This window comes from Scyliorhinus torazame, chromosome 10 (assembly GCF_047496885.1).
Source record: "Scyliorhinus torazame isolate Kashiwa2021f chromosome 10, sScyTor2.1, whole genome shotgun sequence".
Taxonomy (NCBI): domain Eukaryota; kingdom Metazoa; phylum Chordata; class Chondrichthyes; order Carcharhiniformes; family Scyliorhinidae; genus Scyliorhinus; species Scyliorhinus torazame.
Genome location: NC_092716.1, coordinates 225,837,540 through 225,852,761, shown reverse-complemented (window position 1 = coordinate 225,852,761; position 15,222 = coordinate 225,837,540). Strand labels below are relative to the sequence as shown.

The 15,222-nt window shown below is 49.2% G+C and overlaps 1 protein-coding gene across 12 annotated transcripts in view; it reads left to right on the top strand.

Moving 5' to 3' along the window:
* Positions 1-15,222, top strand: part of scube2 (signal peptide, CUB domain, EGF-like 2) — a 239,031-nt gene that overhangs the window by 72,454 nt on the left and 151,355 nt on the right. For 10 of the 12 annotated variants that reach the window (XM_072466497.1, XM_072466505.1, XM_072466504.1 and 7 more), the window contains exons 5-6: positions 10,935-11,060; positions 12,181-12,297. In XM_072466497.1, the coding sequence (XP_072322598.1) occupies positions 10,935-11,060; positions 12,181-12,297 (243 nt within the window). The remainder of the gene's footprint in view (positions 1-10,934; positions 11,061-12,180; positions 12,298-15,222) is intronic. The other 2 variants (XM_072466498.1, XM_072466495.1) reach the window with 1 other exon arrangement.

Genomic DNA, 15,222 nt, shown 5'->3' with positions numbered 1-15,222 from the left:
ACAAACCTGTTGGACTTTAACCTGGTGTTGTAAGACTTCGTACTGTGCTCACCCCAGTCCAACGCCGGCAACTCCACCTCATAGTTTTTGTTCATGTTTAAGAATCACTCGATTTTCATAGAATTTACAGTGTGGAAGGAGGCCATTCGGCCCATCGAGTCTGCACCGGCTCTTGGAAAGAGCACCCTACCCAAGGTCAACACCTCCACCCTATCCCCATAACCCAGTAGCTCCACCCAACACTAAGGCCAATTTTGGACACTAAGGGCAATTTATCATGGCCAATCCACCTAACCTGCACATCTTTGGACTGTGGGAGGAAACCGGAGCACCCGGAGGAAACCCACGCACACACGGGGAGGATGTGCAAACTCCGCACAGACAGTGACCCAAGCCGGAATCGAACCTGGGACCCTGGAGCTGTGAAGCAATTGTGCTATCCACAATGCTACCATGCTGCCCATTTTCGTGCCTAAGTTTTTTAGCAGGATGAATAAAATGATACAGGGTTGGTGCGGGCGGGGAAGGTTCCCCGGATCAAGAGGGTGTTTATGGAAAGGATAGGTTGGGGGAGGGGGAAGGGGGGGGGGGGGGGGGGGGCGTTGCCGCTGCAGAATCTGCAAAATAATTTTTGGGCGGTGAACATAGCTATGGTTCGGAAGTGGGCGGTGGAGGAGAGGTCGGTGTGGGGATGGATGGAGGCGGCTTCATCTGAACGGACCAGTTTGAGAGCGCTATTGTTTGTACCTCTTCCGTTCTCTCTGGCCAGGTATTCACGGGCTTTGTGGTGTTATCAGCGTTGAGGATGTGGAATCAATGTCGGCAGCACTGTAGGATGGAAGACATGTCCCTGTGTGCACCACTTTGTGGCAACCACAAGTTTGTCCAGCAGGGCTGGATGTTAGTTTTGGGGATGGGGCGGTTGGGGATAGAGTATTTTCTGGACCTGTTTGTGGGGGTAAGTTTGCCTAATTGGAGGAGCTTGAGGAGGTGCACTTGCTGCCGAAGGGGAATGGGTTCAGATACTTGCAGGCGAGAGATTTTTTGAGGAACGAGTTGAGTTCGTTACCATGGCTGCTGCCTCCAGTGCTACAGGACAAGCTTCTGTCTGAAGATGAGATAGGAGAGGGCAAGGTGACAGATATATGTGGGGAGCTGATGAAGAGGGAGAGCGCTCCAGTGGAGGCGATTCGGTGCAAATGGGAGCAGGAGTTGCGAGGGGCAGTGCAAGCTGGGGTGTGCAGTGAACCTCTGCTGAGGATAAACTCTTCCTCGTTGTGTGCAAGATTGAGTCTCGTACAGTTAAAGGTGGTGCATAGGGCTCATATGACTGGGTCTACGATGAGCTGTTTTTCTCCAGGGCTGGAAGATAGGTGTGGGTAGTGTTCAGGGAGTCCGGTGAACCATGTCCGCAAACCAGGGTGCCGCTCTCCATGCTGCCATCTTCTTGGCGTGAATTAGTGTGTGTGGGGAGTGGAGTGCTAATATGCGGCTGCAGCTTGTCAGCATCCCACGTGTCAATCCCCGACCCCGGTGAATCGGACACCGTTTTTCATGGAATCGCTCGAGTTCCACATGGCACCGGTGCTAGCCCATTAACGGCTCATGAATTGCTACAAGGCCGGCGCCAAATTAGTTGTCGTGGAAATCCACTAATTCAGTTTCGGCATCAACAGTTTCTGAAGCGGAGAATCCTGCTCCAAACCTTTGGGCACGGTTTAACAGGTAAAAAACAGAGTCTCATTTTAGCCGTGTTTAGTGGGTTGGCCAATATCGACTCGCTATCAAACGGGACTCTTTTTTTTGGCCATGGCAACAAACTTCCCGCCAAGGCCGCACGTACCTTCATTTCCTGTACTGCCGAGCAAGATGGCTGGATGGCAGCGGGAGTGCCAGGGTACCAGCCTGCCATGAGCCCGACCACCCGGGGGTCTCTGATGGCCTGGGAGACCCCCCCCCCCCCCAGGTGGAGACTGTTCATTAACTTCTTTAAGGGACATTAACACATCAATTGGGGGAGGTTTTTTTTCTTAGTTTGCGTTTTGGGTACACGGGATTAGGGGCAATTGTGCATGGTTAACTGTTGCTGCTGTTTGCTCATTTCTGTTCTGCATATATTTGAAAACACCGCCGATATTTTCCAAAACAAAATCTCCTGAGATTTGCGATGCCCTTGCTGGGCGGGGTCCGGAGTTACATATTTAAGTGAGCAATTAGGCCCCCCCCTCAGGAGAAGGCAACGGATGGATGTCTGTGCTGTCGGCCAGGCCCCCTAGTTGGTGAAACTGGATGTGATTAGAGCGTCCCCTGCACGCTGGCCCAGGCGCACATGTTGTGTGGCCTCCTGTGCCTGCCCGGGCCCCATGCCCAGCCCATCCTGGTCCTCCTCCGCATCCTCCCCGAGTTACGAGGCCTGTGTTCATCCTTCTCCTCCCGCACATTGTCCCTCTGCTGCGTGATGTTGTGGAGAACACAGCAGGCTGCCACGATGTGGGAGACTCTCCTAGCTCTGTACTGGAGGGCCCCTCCAGAGCGGACCAGGCACCTGAACCGCATCTTCAGGATGCTGAAGCATCGCACCATCACGCACCTGGTCATGACCTGGGCATTGTTGTAGCGGGTCTCCACATCTGTCTGTGGCGTCCAGATAGGCGTCATCAGGCACGACCGCAGCGGATTACCTCTGTCGCCCAGGAGCCAACCCCTTACCTGGGGGTGCGCTTCAAAGGTATTAGGAACCGTTGAATGTGGCAGGATGAAGGCGTTGTTCACACTGCCCAGATATCGGGCGCATGATGTGCAGCTCATGGTCACGCACCTGCTGCACGTTCATGGCGTGGACCCCCTTTCAGTTTGTGAAGACCAGCCTGTCATGGGCCGGTGCTTGTAGGGCGACATGCATCCATCCAGTCGATCACTACCAGGACCTGGAACATCCCAGTAATGGCAGTGAACCCCGCTGGTGGGCTCGGTCCACACTGAACTTGATATATTGTGCCAACCGGTCAGATAGGGCTCCGTGACAGTGTGAAGGCACCTGTGCAATGAGGTCTGTGAGAGTCGAGGCAGGTCGTCACTCTGCGCCTGGAAGAACCTCGTGGCATAAAGGTTCAGGGCGACCGCCACCTTGACAGCCCCCAGGAGCTGGTGTCCTCTCCCATACCCCCGCGGTTCCAGGTGCGCCATAATCTGGCAAATATGCCATATGATCTCCCTGCTCAGCCAGATGGCATGCCCGGTCTGGCAAGTCCTCAAATAACAGGTGCTATCGGTACACACAAGACCTCATACGGCGCCTTCCTTCCTCCCACCTCCCCCTCCTTGGGTGACCGGCTCTCCATCCTCACTGGCTGTCTCCTGTTTCTCTGGGACAGGCTCCGTCACTTCAGGGTCATCCTCAAGCAGCTCCTGCTCATACAGCCATAGTACATCCCCAGGATGAATGCTGCCATTCCTGGTTGGATTCCAAAGTCCATTATCTAGCCATAATTGTCTGTAGGGGGTGGAACACATGTTAGCATGCTGCGTTCCCCCGTGCCGAACTAGGTCCAATGGCCGGCACTGCAGCCCCTGCCCCGCATGACCCTCTGTGCCCCCCCCTTCCTCTTCCATTCCAACACCCAACCCCGGCCGTTCCCCCGGCACTCTACCCTCCGCACGACACCCCAGGCCTTGTCAGTGCCCGGCACTGCAGGGGCCTCTGAGCCCAGCACCCGGCCCAGCCGGCAGGGGTACCAGTGGCTGGCCCTATGCATGCTAGCTGTACGCTGACACCTCGGCGTCACGTCCCAGCCTCTAGTCACCTCCCATCAAATCCCCCCCCCCGTAGCGGCCAGCCCTGCTAGCGGCAGGATCGGCAGCCCACGAGTTTTGCCTCACACAATTCTCCGCCCAATTGTGTTTCTCGATTCGCGCATCGCTGGACAGAGGATTCCGTCTCTCGGCCACCCGGAAGTCAATGGGTATGGGGAGGGGGCAGGAAAAGAGGAGTCGAAGCCCCAGATCAGGCATGATTGCATGGATTGGCAGAGCAGGCTTGACGAGCTATATGGCCTACTCCTGCTCCTATCCCTTGGCCAGGATTCTCCGATCCTGCGGTGGGTCGTGGTTTGAGAGTCGCGCCATGCCACACCGACGCCGGGCTGCTGATTCTCCGCGGCTGCGTGGTCACCCCAGCGCCGGTCGTTGAAAGCGTTCCCCCCCCGGCGATTCTCCGCGCCTCGACAGGCCGAGTGCCTGATGAGTTCGGCCGAGTCCCACCAGCGTGAGTTACGTATGGTCCTACCCGACGGGACCTCGGAGATCTGGCTGCGGGGGCCGTCCTGGTGGGAGGGCGGGGGGGATCCGACTCGTGGGGGGGGGGGGGGGCTCAACGGTGGCAAGGCCCGCGATCGGGACCTACCGATCGGCGGGTGGGCTAATTCTGTGGGGGCGTGTGTTCCACCGTGCTGGCCCCTGTAGGACTCAGCCATATTGCCCGGGGGTTGGCATGGAGACGGCAACCCACGCGCATGCGTGGACCTGCGCCGGCTGTGGTGCACATACGCGGACCCATGCCGGCCGTGTCGCGCCGAGTTTCGAGAGCCGGATCAACGGACACCACTCCGACGCCGTACTAGCCCCCTAGGAAATGGTAAATGCCTGGGCCTGGAGGCCCTTTGACGCCGGAGTGGCTTGCGCCGCTTTTGACGCCGGCGTCAGAACTTGGCTGCGGGATCGGAGAATCTCGCCCCTTGTGTTTTGTTCAGACAGGCTCTCTATGACTGCAGCTTTGTACAATTGGGACTTCATTGCTAAATTCTGTTTAATACAGTTGTCTGGTGATTAAGAAATACATGTTACATAGCTGAGAGGATGTCAAAGCCACAGTTCAATGAACACTTGTGGCATGCGTATTTATAGTTTAATTGGTCACAGCCTTTGGTCAAAACCTGCTGAGTCAGGTTAGCTGTGCCCTTTTCATCCAGCAGTGTGCAGATTGATAGCTCTGGTGTGAACAGCTAACAACTGCCAGAGAGGCCAATTACACCGCGAATAATGGATGTGTGAGAGTGATTTACTCCACCCAGATGACATTAGCCTCAAGACTGAAGCATGGATTTTACCTCTGATCTTGAAGATAATGTCACTTCTTGGTCAGTTTGATAATATACTGATCTTTTAAGTTTCACATACTAACAGTAATCATCAGTTATGATGAATTAAAGATGTCATGTAAGCTTTTCTGATGCCTCAGCTGTTTGATACTCAGTGGCTGAGCTATTCAGACTGGAAAAGTCCAGGCTTATTCCCCGCTCTATGCTGTTAGCAGTTGTTTAAGTTGGCCTTGTTACCTCCAGGGGGAGGGGGGAAACTGGTCAGTGTTCTGATTGATTTCTCTCCAGTAGTTCCTCCACATGTTTTGGTGCCAGATAGGGGTAGGATCATGAGGTTCAGTTGTGGTGCCCTCAGTAATGGAATTGACCCCTAGCACTCACTCTCTGGCAAATATTTGAAGAGTGGCAACAACAAGAGGGTATACAGGTCTTGCAGGACGGTTGCCCAGTGCAAGGTCTGCACCTTCAAAAAAGAAGACAGAAATTATCGGGAAAAGTTAGCGGACGTAAAAGAAAGTAAAATAAGTTTACGGGCATGATTCTCCCAAAAGGGAACAAGTCCCATAACTAACGCGTCTAGCCGCCTGTTTCCTGGCGCTCGATGTGCCGAGAAACACATGGCTATACAACGCGACTTGCGTGGTACAAGGGCCAAGACTGAGGAACGGGCAGCCAAGGCATAGTCTAATTTTGTACAGCGGAGCTCGCCAGTGTAGCGAGAGATCGGCATGCCATTTTTAAATGGCGTCCCGATCTCTGAGGCCCCCGAAGCGATCCCCAATCTCCCACTTAGCCCAAAAGCACTATGTGAGGGTCCCTGGCACTACCGCACCCCCCGAACACCCACGCAGGGCACCCCCGGTCTGATCGTACAAGTGCAAAAAATGCCAGCTTGGCATCTTTGCAGTGCCAACCTGCCACCTTTGTAGTGCCAGGCTGACACCCAGGTGGCACTGCCAGGGTGCCCAGGTGGCACCAGTAGTGCCAGGGCACCATCCTACCCAAAGGACATGCAGCTGGGGGCCTCCGAACCCCTGGGAGATCCTCACAAGTGCCGTTCTGTCTGGTCCCTGTTTGTGGGGACCAGTGCTGAACAGCGCTCACCCAAGGTCTCTGAGGCGATGGGGATGAACCCCAAAGTCTCACTGCCTCAAGAATCTGCACATTAGAGCGAGGCTTACTGCCTCGTTCTAACATGCAGATTTGTCAGAGTTGGCAGGATTTACATCGCAACGTCTCACAAGATTGCGTTGGATCTGGCGAGGTGTTGCGAGCCGGGTAAATCACGGGAGCAGGGTCTCCCATCTTTTATCGGCCACACTGCGCCGCGGAAAGCTGCTTTTCCTGTGCAATGTGGCCATTGGATCACTCCCTACATTTATGGTTTATGACAGCTCGCAAGAAGTAAAAGTGTTTCATACACATATATTAAGGTAGAGTATACAGTGACTATTCAAGTTTAGCCAACTACAGTATCACACAAGGGACGCAAATTAATGGCCTCGACTTGGTGTCGCAACGAAACCGTTGGATTTCGCAAGAGTCCTCCCGATAGGTCAGATCCAGATCAGCATATTTAAATGCCATTAGGCACATTTAAATATACGTTCACCAGATTCACCCGGCGCCTGGAATTCATCAGCTGTGCCTAGGAGGCCTCACAAACGTAGACCAGTCATAACGGCACCTGGGGTCTATCAGGCCATTAGAGACTCCCAGGTGATTCGAGACAGGACAGGGTGGCCCTCTGGCACCCGTGCGCCTTGGCACTGCCAGGTTGGCACCATGTTACTTTCACCCCGGCACCCTGGCAGTGTCAGGGTGGCACTGCCAGGGTGCCTGGTTAGCACTGACAGGGGCACTGCCATGGTGCCAGGATGGCAGTACAAAGGTGCCCATGTGCCAGATTGCCCATGCCAGGGGTCAGTCCCGAGGGTGTCTTACCCATAAGAGGAGGGGTGAGGGGGGCTTGAGGACTCCGGAAGATTTAGTTTGGGTGAAGTGGAGAAGTCCGGAGGTCTCGGTGGAGGCGGTGAGGGGGTCGAAAGATCGGGGCTGCCTTTAAAAATGGCGCCCTGATCTGCGAGTAATCCTGGCCACCTAAGTTCACAAGTGCAGGAAATGACTCAAGTACGACCTCGACGGAGCATTTCTCGCCGAGGCAAAAATAAATGGCAGGGTGTCATTGAATAGCAGCACCGAGAAAGACCCCGCTAAACTTACCCGAAACTGGAATTTGAATTTTTGTTCCTTGAATCATGCCCAACATCTCTCAAACAGTAATAAGACAAATAACTTGTTTGTCATCAGCAATTTGTATTGATATAGTGCTATTAATTTAGAAAAATAGCCCAAGGTACTCCACAAACAAATGGATGCCATGGCAAAGAAGGTGTTAGCCTGGTGACCAAACACTTGGTCAAAGAAATAGTTTTAAGAAGGATCTTAATTCTTTGATGAGTGTTCAAGGGTGAAACAATCACTGGAACAATTGTCTGTTCTTCTTTCAATAGTTCTCTGTGTAGCCATCTGGGATGGCCACCTCCAGATACAAAATGGACATTTGCAAAGATTGTAGGGAAAAATGGACAATGTTAAGAAAGCAAGCAGAGCCTGTCTGCATATTAGAGAAACAGCTCCCAGACGAGACTGAAACTGTAGGCCTATTAGCATATGGATGGTCCATCTCCGGGAACAAAGGAAGATACTTAAGTAACCGATCTGGCCCCAGACCTCGTGGTGCCAGTTCCCCAAACCGAAAGCAGAAACCAAAGCAGGCCAACGGCCACCTAGGACACACCCAGCCATCAGGGCACCCACCCCTTTATTGGTCAGCACCAATGCGAATGATCAAGAAATGGCGCAATTGATTGGGGCCAAGTTCAAGGCCCGCCCAAAAGCGCGCAAAGCCCCTTCAGGTATAAGAAGAAGGCCCCAAGAGAGAATCGCTCTCTTGGACTCAGCTCTCACAGCGGGGAGACCCGTCCACCAGCTGCACCAGAAGCAAGTAAGTCCAAGGTCAACGCTCGTTACCAGACGGACGACCTTAGCTGTTTCCCCTTCACCACTTTGAGCCCAGCAGCCTCAGAACTGAACAACGGCCATTATTCCTCTGACTGAGCGGGCGCCCGAAGCTAAGTATAGGCTTTAGCAGTAGTGATAGTTTCGTCTGTAGTGTTTCGTGCATGAGTAGATATTACTGTGTGTGTAAATAAATAGTATTGACTTTGAACTAACTAACTGGTGTGCCGACTCTTTGATCAGTATTCGGGTTTGAACCTTGTGGCGGTATCGAAAGATACCTGGCGACTCTAGAGCAAACATAATTAGGATTAAGGAAGGCGACCATATTGACCTCCATATTCAGAGCCAACTAAAGAGAGCAACATCTGGTCTTTTTAATGTCCACTTTGACAAGCAGATGGTTTCTTGGTTGAACATCTCATCCAAATGAATTGTACCTGTGGACAATCAGTATTCCCTCAGTACACTACGTCAGTCATGATTATGTGCTCAAGACCTGAAATAGAATTTGAACTAATACTCTGACTAAAATCCACCACTGAACCAGTGTTTTGTTTTGTTTTTTGAAATTTTTTATTTAAAACAAATTTGTAACATTTACAGAGAAAAAAAGAAGGCCATATGCAAAAAGCCTTAACATATTGAAAACGAACAGTGGGAAAGAATAAACATATTAATAAGGCACTTCCCCTATCAGCTCTGTTTGTCCATGCCCCACGTGTTCAACTAAACTAATGTGGCTCTAACCCCCCCCCCCCCCCCCCCCCCCCCCCCCGGGTGCTGCTGCTGTCGGTTTCTACGCTGTTCCCTGCAAGCGACTTTCTCCCCCCGGGGATCCCTGCTCCCCCCCCCCCCCTTGCTCACTTAAGCCCCACTGTCACCAGACTCCGAAATGACCCTCTTATGGACTGACCTCATTAACACTACACCCTGTGTGCTTCATCCGATGCCAGTGCTTATGTAGTTACGTTGTATATGTTGTGATGCCCTATTATGTATTTTCTTTTATTCCCTTTTCTTCTCATGTACTTAATGATCTGTTGAGCTGCTCGCAGAAAAATGCTTTTCACTGTACCTCGGTACACGTGACAATAAACAAATCCAATCCAAGTCTTCTCTGCTCTCCTTCCCGGCTGCCACCCCCCCCCCCCCCCCACACCAAGGACCCATTAACCTGATTGTATCTCCCCGTGCCGTTTCAAGTCCCTTAACCGGCCCCTAGCCCATCCCCCCCATCAGAGGCCCCGATCTCCCGCCAAAAGATACCAAGTGCAGGGCCCCCTTTGCAGGCCCCCCCCCCCCCACTCCTCATTGCAATCTCCCAAAATCACCCTAAGCAGTGCGCCCTCCAGCGCCCGCTCTCTGTCCAGGCTGAAAACAATCTTAGATAAAATAACAGTCCGCCGCCACTGTAGAGCACTGAAAAAACGAAGTGCCCGTTAGTTCTCAAGTCCAGCTTCTTATCTTTAATGAAAGCCCAAACCTGTTCTGGTGTCTCGAAGTAGTGATGGAGTTCCTCAAACGTGACCCAAAGCTTCCCAGTATACAGCATTTCAAACCGCACCTCCTTTTTATAGAGGGCTGCCTTTACCTTGATGAATCATGCACGCCTCTTGGCCAGCTCCGTTCCCAAGTCCTGGTAGATGCGCACCTCGCAGTTCTCCCATCAGCTGCTCCTCTCCGCCTTGGCCCATCGCAGCACACGATCCCTGTCAGCAAGCCGGTGAAAGCGGACCACCAAGGCCCTCGGTCGGTCGCCCGTCCTGGGCTTCCTTGCGGGGGCTCTATGCGCCCCATCCAACTCCAGGGGTCGAGGGAAGGCCTCCGGTCCCATCAGCGCCTCGAGCATACCCATCACGTATGCACCCGCATCCGATCCCTCGCAGTCCTCGGGGAGGCCAACGATCCTGAGGTTCTGCCTCCTGGCTCTATTCCCCAGCTCTTCAAGCTGCTCCTGCATCCTCCTCTGGCGGGTGTTCAGCTCCTCCACCTCGTGCTCCAGCTCCGTTACCGTGTCCGCCTGGCTGGAGAGCTTCACCTCGACCTCCCTGAGCGCCTTCCCTTGGACCGCCTGCGCCTCGACCATTCGGTCCATTACCGCCCTCATCGGGTCCAACGTGTCCCTCTTCAGTTCGGTGAAGCAATTCCTGAAAAACTCCATCTGTTGCTCCCTTGGCCAGTGAGCCTCTGCTCCTTGGTCCCTGCCGTCCGCCATGCTTCGCTGCCCGGCCTGGGGTCCCCGCTGCTCCCGCTTCGATCCTTGCCGCTCCACTCGACCACTTCTGGTCCAACTGTCCATACCCCGGGGGGAAAACCTCTTCCCTTCGTCTCCTCCACCAATTCAGGTCGCCAGGTCCCGAAAAAATCCTTTGAAACAGGTCTGTTTGCCCATCGCGGGCGGGAGCTATCCGACCTGCGACCTGATTCCTCGAGGGCGCCACCGGACGTCCCACTGAACCAGTGTTGACACTTACCTAAAGTTCTCCCAAAGTAACTCAGTTTAAAAAATGAGAATATTGTGGTAGGAAATATTAATGCATTTATTGATATAATTGAAGAAAACCATGCAAGCAGAGGCCTGAGGTGTTGCCTGTCTCCTGCCAGGGAATTGAAGTGTGTCTGCGTGGTGCCATTAACACCATATGAACAAATTTCTCTGTCTCTAACTTTACAGAATATAATGAATTTACAGACAATTCTGATTCTGTTTGCTGTTATTTTATATTGTCTCCATTTTGTCTCTGTATAAACAGTTGGCTTTGAACAGATTTCTTAATGAACTGTATTTCTGATTGTTCTATTATCTTGCTTCAGAAGGGATGAGTTGCATGAACAAAGACCATGGCTGTGCCCACATCTGTAGAGAAACACCAAAAGGAGGAGTGGCATGTGAATGTAGGCCTGGTTTTGAACTAGCCAGAAATCAGAAAGGATGCCTATGTACGTTAATTCCTTTAATTTTCCTGTTTCCTTATATATTCTTTTAGGACATTGAAAATACTACAAAGAATTTAACCTTTTCAATTGTCTTTAATTACTCCTCCTTCTTAATTGTTCTGTTTGACCTCTGATTTAAGTCAACTGGTAAAAAATATTGAACGTGTGCAAAAAGGCTTTTTTCTCCCTGGGTTGCACCAACATTGATGTAAAATGTTTTCTGCTTACAAAAATGTGCTTTTGATTTTGTGCCTGGCTAGAAGGTTCTGGCTCTGACTGCATATCCTTGAAATAAAGGGTGAGATTCTCTGGCCTCCCCATGACGTGTTTCTTGGCAGCACGGTAGCATTGTGGATAGCACAATTGCTTCACAGCTCCAGGGTCCCAGGTTCGATTCCGGCTTGGGTCACTGTCTGTGCGGAGTCTGCACATCCTCCCCGTGTGTGCGTGGGTTTCCTCCGGGTACTCCGGATTCCTCCCACAGTCCAAAGATGTGCAGGTTAGGTGGATTGGCCATGATAAATTGCCCTTGGTGTCCAAAATTGCCCTTAGTGTCCAAAATTGCCCTTAGTGTTGGGTGGGGTTACTGGGTTATGGGGATAGGGTGGAGGTGATAACCTTGGGTAGGGTGCTCTTTCCAAGAGCCAGTGCAGACTTGATGTGCCGAATGGCCTCCTTCTGCACTGTAAATTCTAGGATAATCTATGATTGGCGGTAGGAGAATGCCTGCCATTGGCTAGCAGTGAGACCATCTGGTCCCGCCGCTCTCGCCACACACCACCAGCAAACCCACCGTGGGATGTGGCGTCGGCAGGACCGGAAAATCCTGCAGGTCTGAACAGCTGGATGATCTTGCAGAAACATTTTAAAGTTGGTTGTCTCTGCAAGACGATGCACTAATAGCCAGACCAATACAAATTTAAATTTGAATGTCTCACAAAAAAAATCTGACATGCCTAGAGCTTTAGCACTAAGTTGTTTGACTATTGAGTGATCCAAACATTTCAACAGGACTCTTATTTTATTGCTTTTCTGTTTATAAATTTAAAGATGTCTGGGACAGTTCAATATGATTGTGACAACGATCAGCTGGTTCCTTTAGATGTGTGTAATTTCTTTTTAGTAACGTGTAATCATGGAAACGGTGGGTGCCATCATACTTGTGATGATGCAGATGATGGACCTGTTTGTGGCTGCCATCAAAAGTATGCCTTGCTGTCTGATGGGAAAATCTGCATTGGTAAGTGAACTGGCTCTGATCCTGCCATTTTTGCTACGGACTCTTTTCTTCACATTTGTGACAGTTTACACAAGTCTAGAAGCAAATTAAAGACAAATTTACTTTTTGAAGAATGTTCCTGCAATATAATTCTTGCCTGTTTGTCCTGATGATAGACTTGGATGCCTTTTACTGCTGTCTAGACGGTAGATGTTTATAAATTCATCGACATTTTTCGTGTTATTTCAGCCAAGCAAATTCAGCTACCTCAAAATCTTGAAAAGGATAGGGCTAGATGATAATATTAAAGGCATTTTCTGATCAACACGTTAATTTGAATCACAAGTTCCACCTGTTTAGACGATAGCAGATACTATTTTGAATAATTATATTTCCACTTGTGGTGTCAAGCTTAAGCTCTTGATCTTAATACAGTCATGTTATTTCAAATAAGTATAAGTTAATTAGTTTTCCATTAAGCATAAATCAGCTGCATAAAGAAAGTAAAATTGTTTGTTGTGACACATATTGCATTTGCTTTAGCCTACATCGAAAATAATACAACGTATTCACTTTGTATTCTAATAAATATTATACGGTATGATTGCCGTCACATTAAGCAGCTACACCCACAAAAATCTCAGAGTTGCTTACAGCTGTCACATTAGTTCTTTTAATTGTACTTGATAGCAACAACCATAAAATGGTAATACAAATGTTGCTGTTGGATTACTGAAAAAAAATTAGTGATTAGAATTTATCAGAAAAATATCCCATATAAATAGCCACAGATTAAGACGATGAACCTTGACAAAAAATAAAAGTCCTTGAATGAAAGGTCGTTTCATGGTGACCAGTTGATGCACAAAATTGTTCTGTGAAAAGTTCAGTCACCAATTATACCTGACAAATGTGTCATCTTAGAGGATGCAAATCTGACAGTGCTGGAAAATTCCAGAGCTGGCAGGAAGAGTGTTTTATCCAATTGAACTTTATACTTATACATCTTTCAGAAACAAATAAATTTGATGAAAATTTGGCACAATCTTATTTTGCAGTAATTAGTTTGAAAATGTTCAGTTGTTCTGAATTCTGATCATTTTCATTGGAAAGGATAAAACTATAAATGGCGGATGTCTGAAATTAAAGGAGAAAATGCACACCAGAAAAATCAGTATTCGTAAATGGAAAAGACAAGTTATGTTAGTTTGGATGTGTACCTATCATCAGATCAGAGTTCAGCTGTCAGGATTCGGTGTGAATCCAGGGCCTAAGTTTTGCGGCCTTTGCATTTGGCGGACCCGGAAGTGGTTTGAAATATGCTTTTGGCCACGATTGGCCCCGGAAAGGCTCGGCACTGCCGAGGGGAGAAGGAAGAGGGCGGGCACCAAGAAAAAGCGACAGTGCGGGCTGACACTTCGAATGGGCTCCCTCAAGGTGGACAGCTGCTGCGGAGCTGCCTCAGGGGGTTGCATACCTTTATCAATTAAAAGTGATGAAAAAAAAACGCATCAAACTGTGCCTAGGCAGCATATTCAAATGTCTGACAGCTGAACTCTGAAAACCGCAGTCCTCAGACGACTTAGTAAATTTTATTTCTGCCCTGACAGTTCATCCTGCCCTGGATTGAGATTGTAGCCAAAACGTTAAGACCGCATGGCCAATTGGGCTGCCCTCCAACCATCAAAGTAGACAGGTCATGCAAAATCGCTTTTAATTGACTCCTTAATGGGTCTAATTGCCCACTTGATGGTCGGTGGGCGCGCTTCTGACTTCCACCCGTGGCTGCCGACTGAAATATGTCGCAAGTGCACGATGATGTCAGGATGCGCGCCCAACATCCTCTCGTGCAATTTCACATGCTTCCGGGTTGGGTGCACGTTATGCCAAGCAACGTAAAATGAAACTTCAAAAACTCTTTTCCTTTCACCAATTAATGCTGACGCACTGTTGTGTATTTCGAACATTTTTTGTAAAATATTCAAAAATACTTCAATATTTCAAACTTTACACCATATTTATATTGTACATGTTTCAAAGGCTAAGATCATTTAACATTTACTTGCACAGGTTGATGATGCAAATACAACAGAAAGCATGAGAATTTATTTGCTCACAAATTGATACTGTTCTGTCCTCTTCCACGGGCTTACTAATCCTTCTCCACTATGATTTCCTATTCTGCTTTCCAAGCTGTTGTGCTCTGGTAATGACTCTGATTGTCTGTATTATCCACAGCCAAACAGAAATTAAAAATAATCTAAGTATTTTCAACACAATGATCTCTATTGCAGCCATGTTCCATCCTGATTTTATGCAAATCTAATTTGTTGTACATGTAGAGTACAAGAGGTTGAGACTTCTCTTAGCTGACTGGGAGATTGAAGAGAGGCACTAACTCCGTCACACGGAACACGGAGGATTTTGTCAGTTTTCCCTAATATCATGTGCTCCTGCTTGGATTCTCTAATCAATCGCATGAATAGGAAAGATTGGTAGATTATTTGTTAATTTTTTCATTTAACTGCACAAAAGTGAATAGGAGCATACTTGTCAGAAGAAAGATACATTAACATTTTATTTTTCATGTATAATGATGCTAACTTTCTTGTCCTAGAATTTAAGAGCTTGCATATTTGTCTTGGAAAATGGCTGATTTTAGTCCCGTTGAATGATTTAGGGACAGTGTGAAACATTTTGAAAGCATGTTCTGCTGATCATTTTTTTCTGCAATGTTTTTTAACGAAACATTATTTGGCTTTTAAATTTGGAATATGGACAAGCAAGCAACCAGCACTGCGGTATACGCTTACTTTTTTTTGCATGCATTTTGTTTTGCATTTTCCTTCATTGAGCTATTTCTATTTGATTACCTGCTTTATCCAGCATCAGATTGCTTCCTAGCTTCTCGAAAAATAAATCTCAGATGCACTTTCTGTTGCTTGT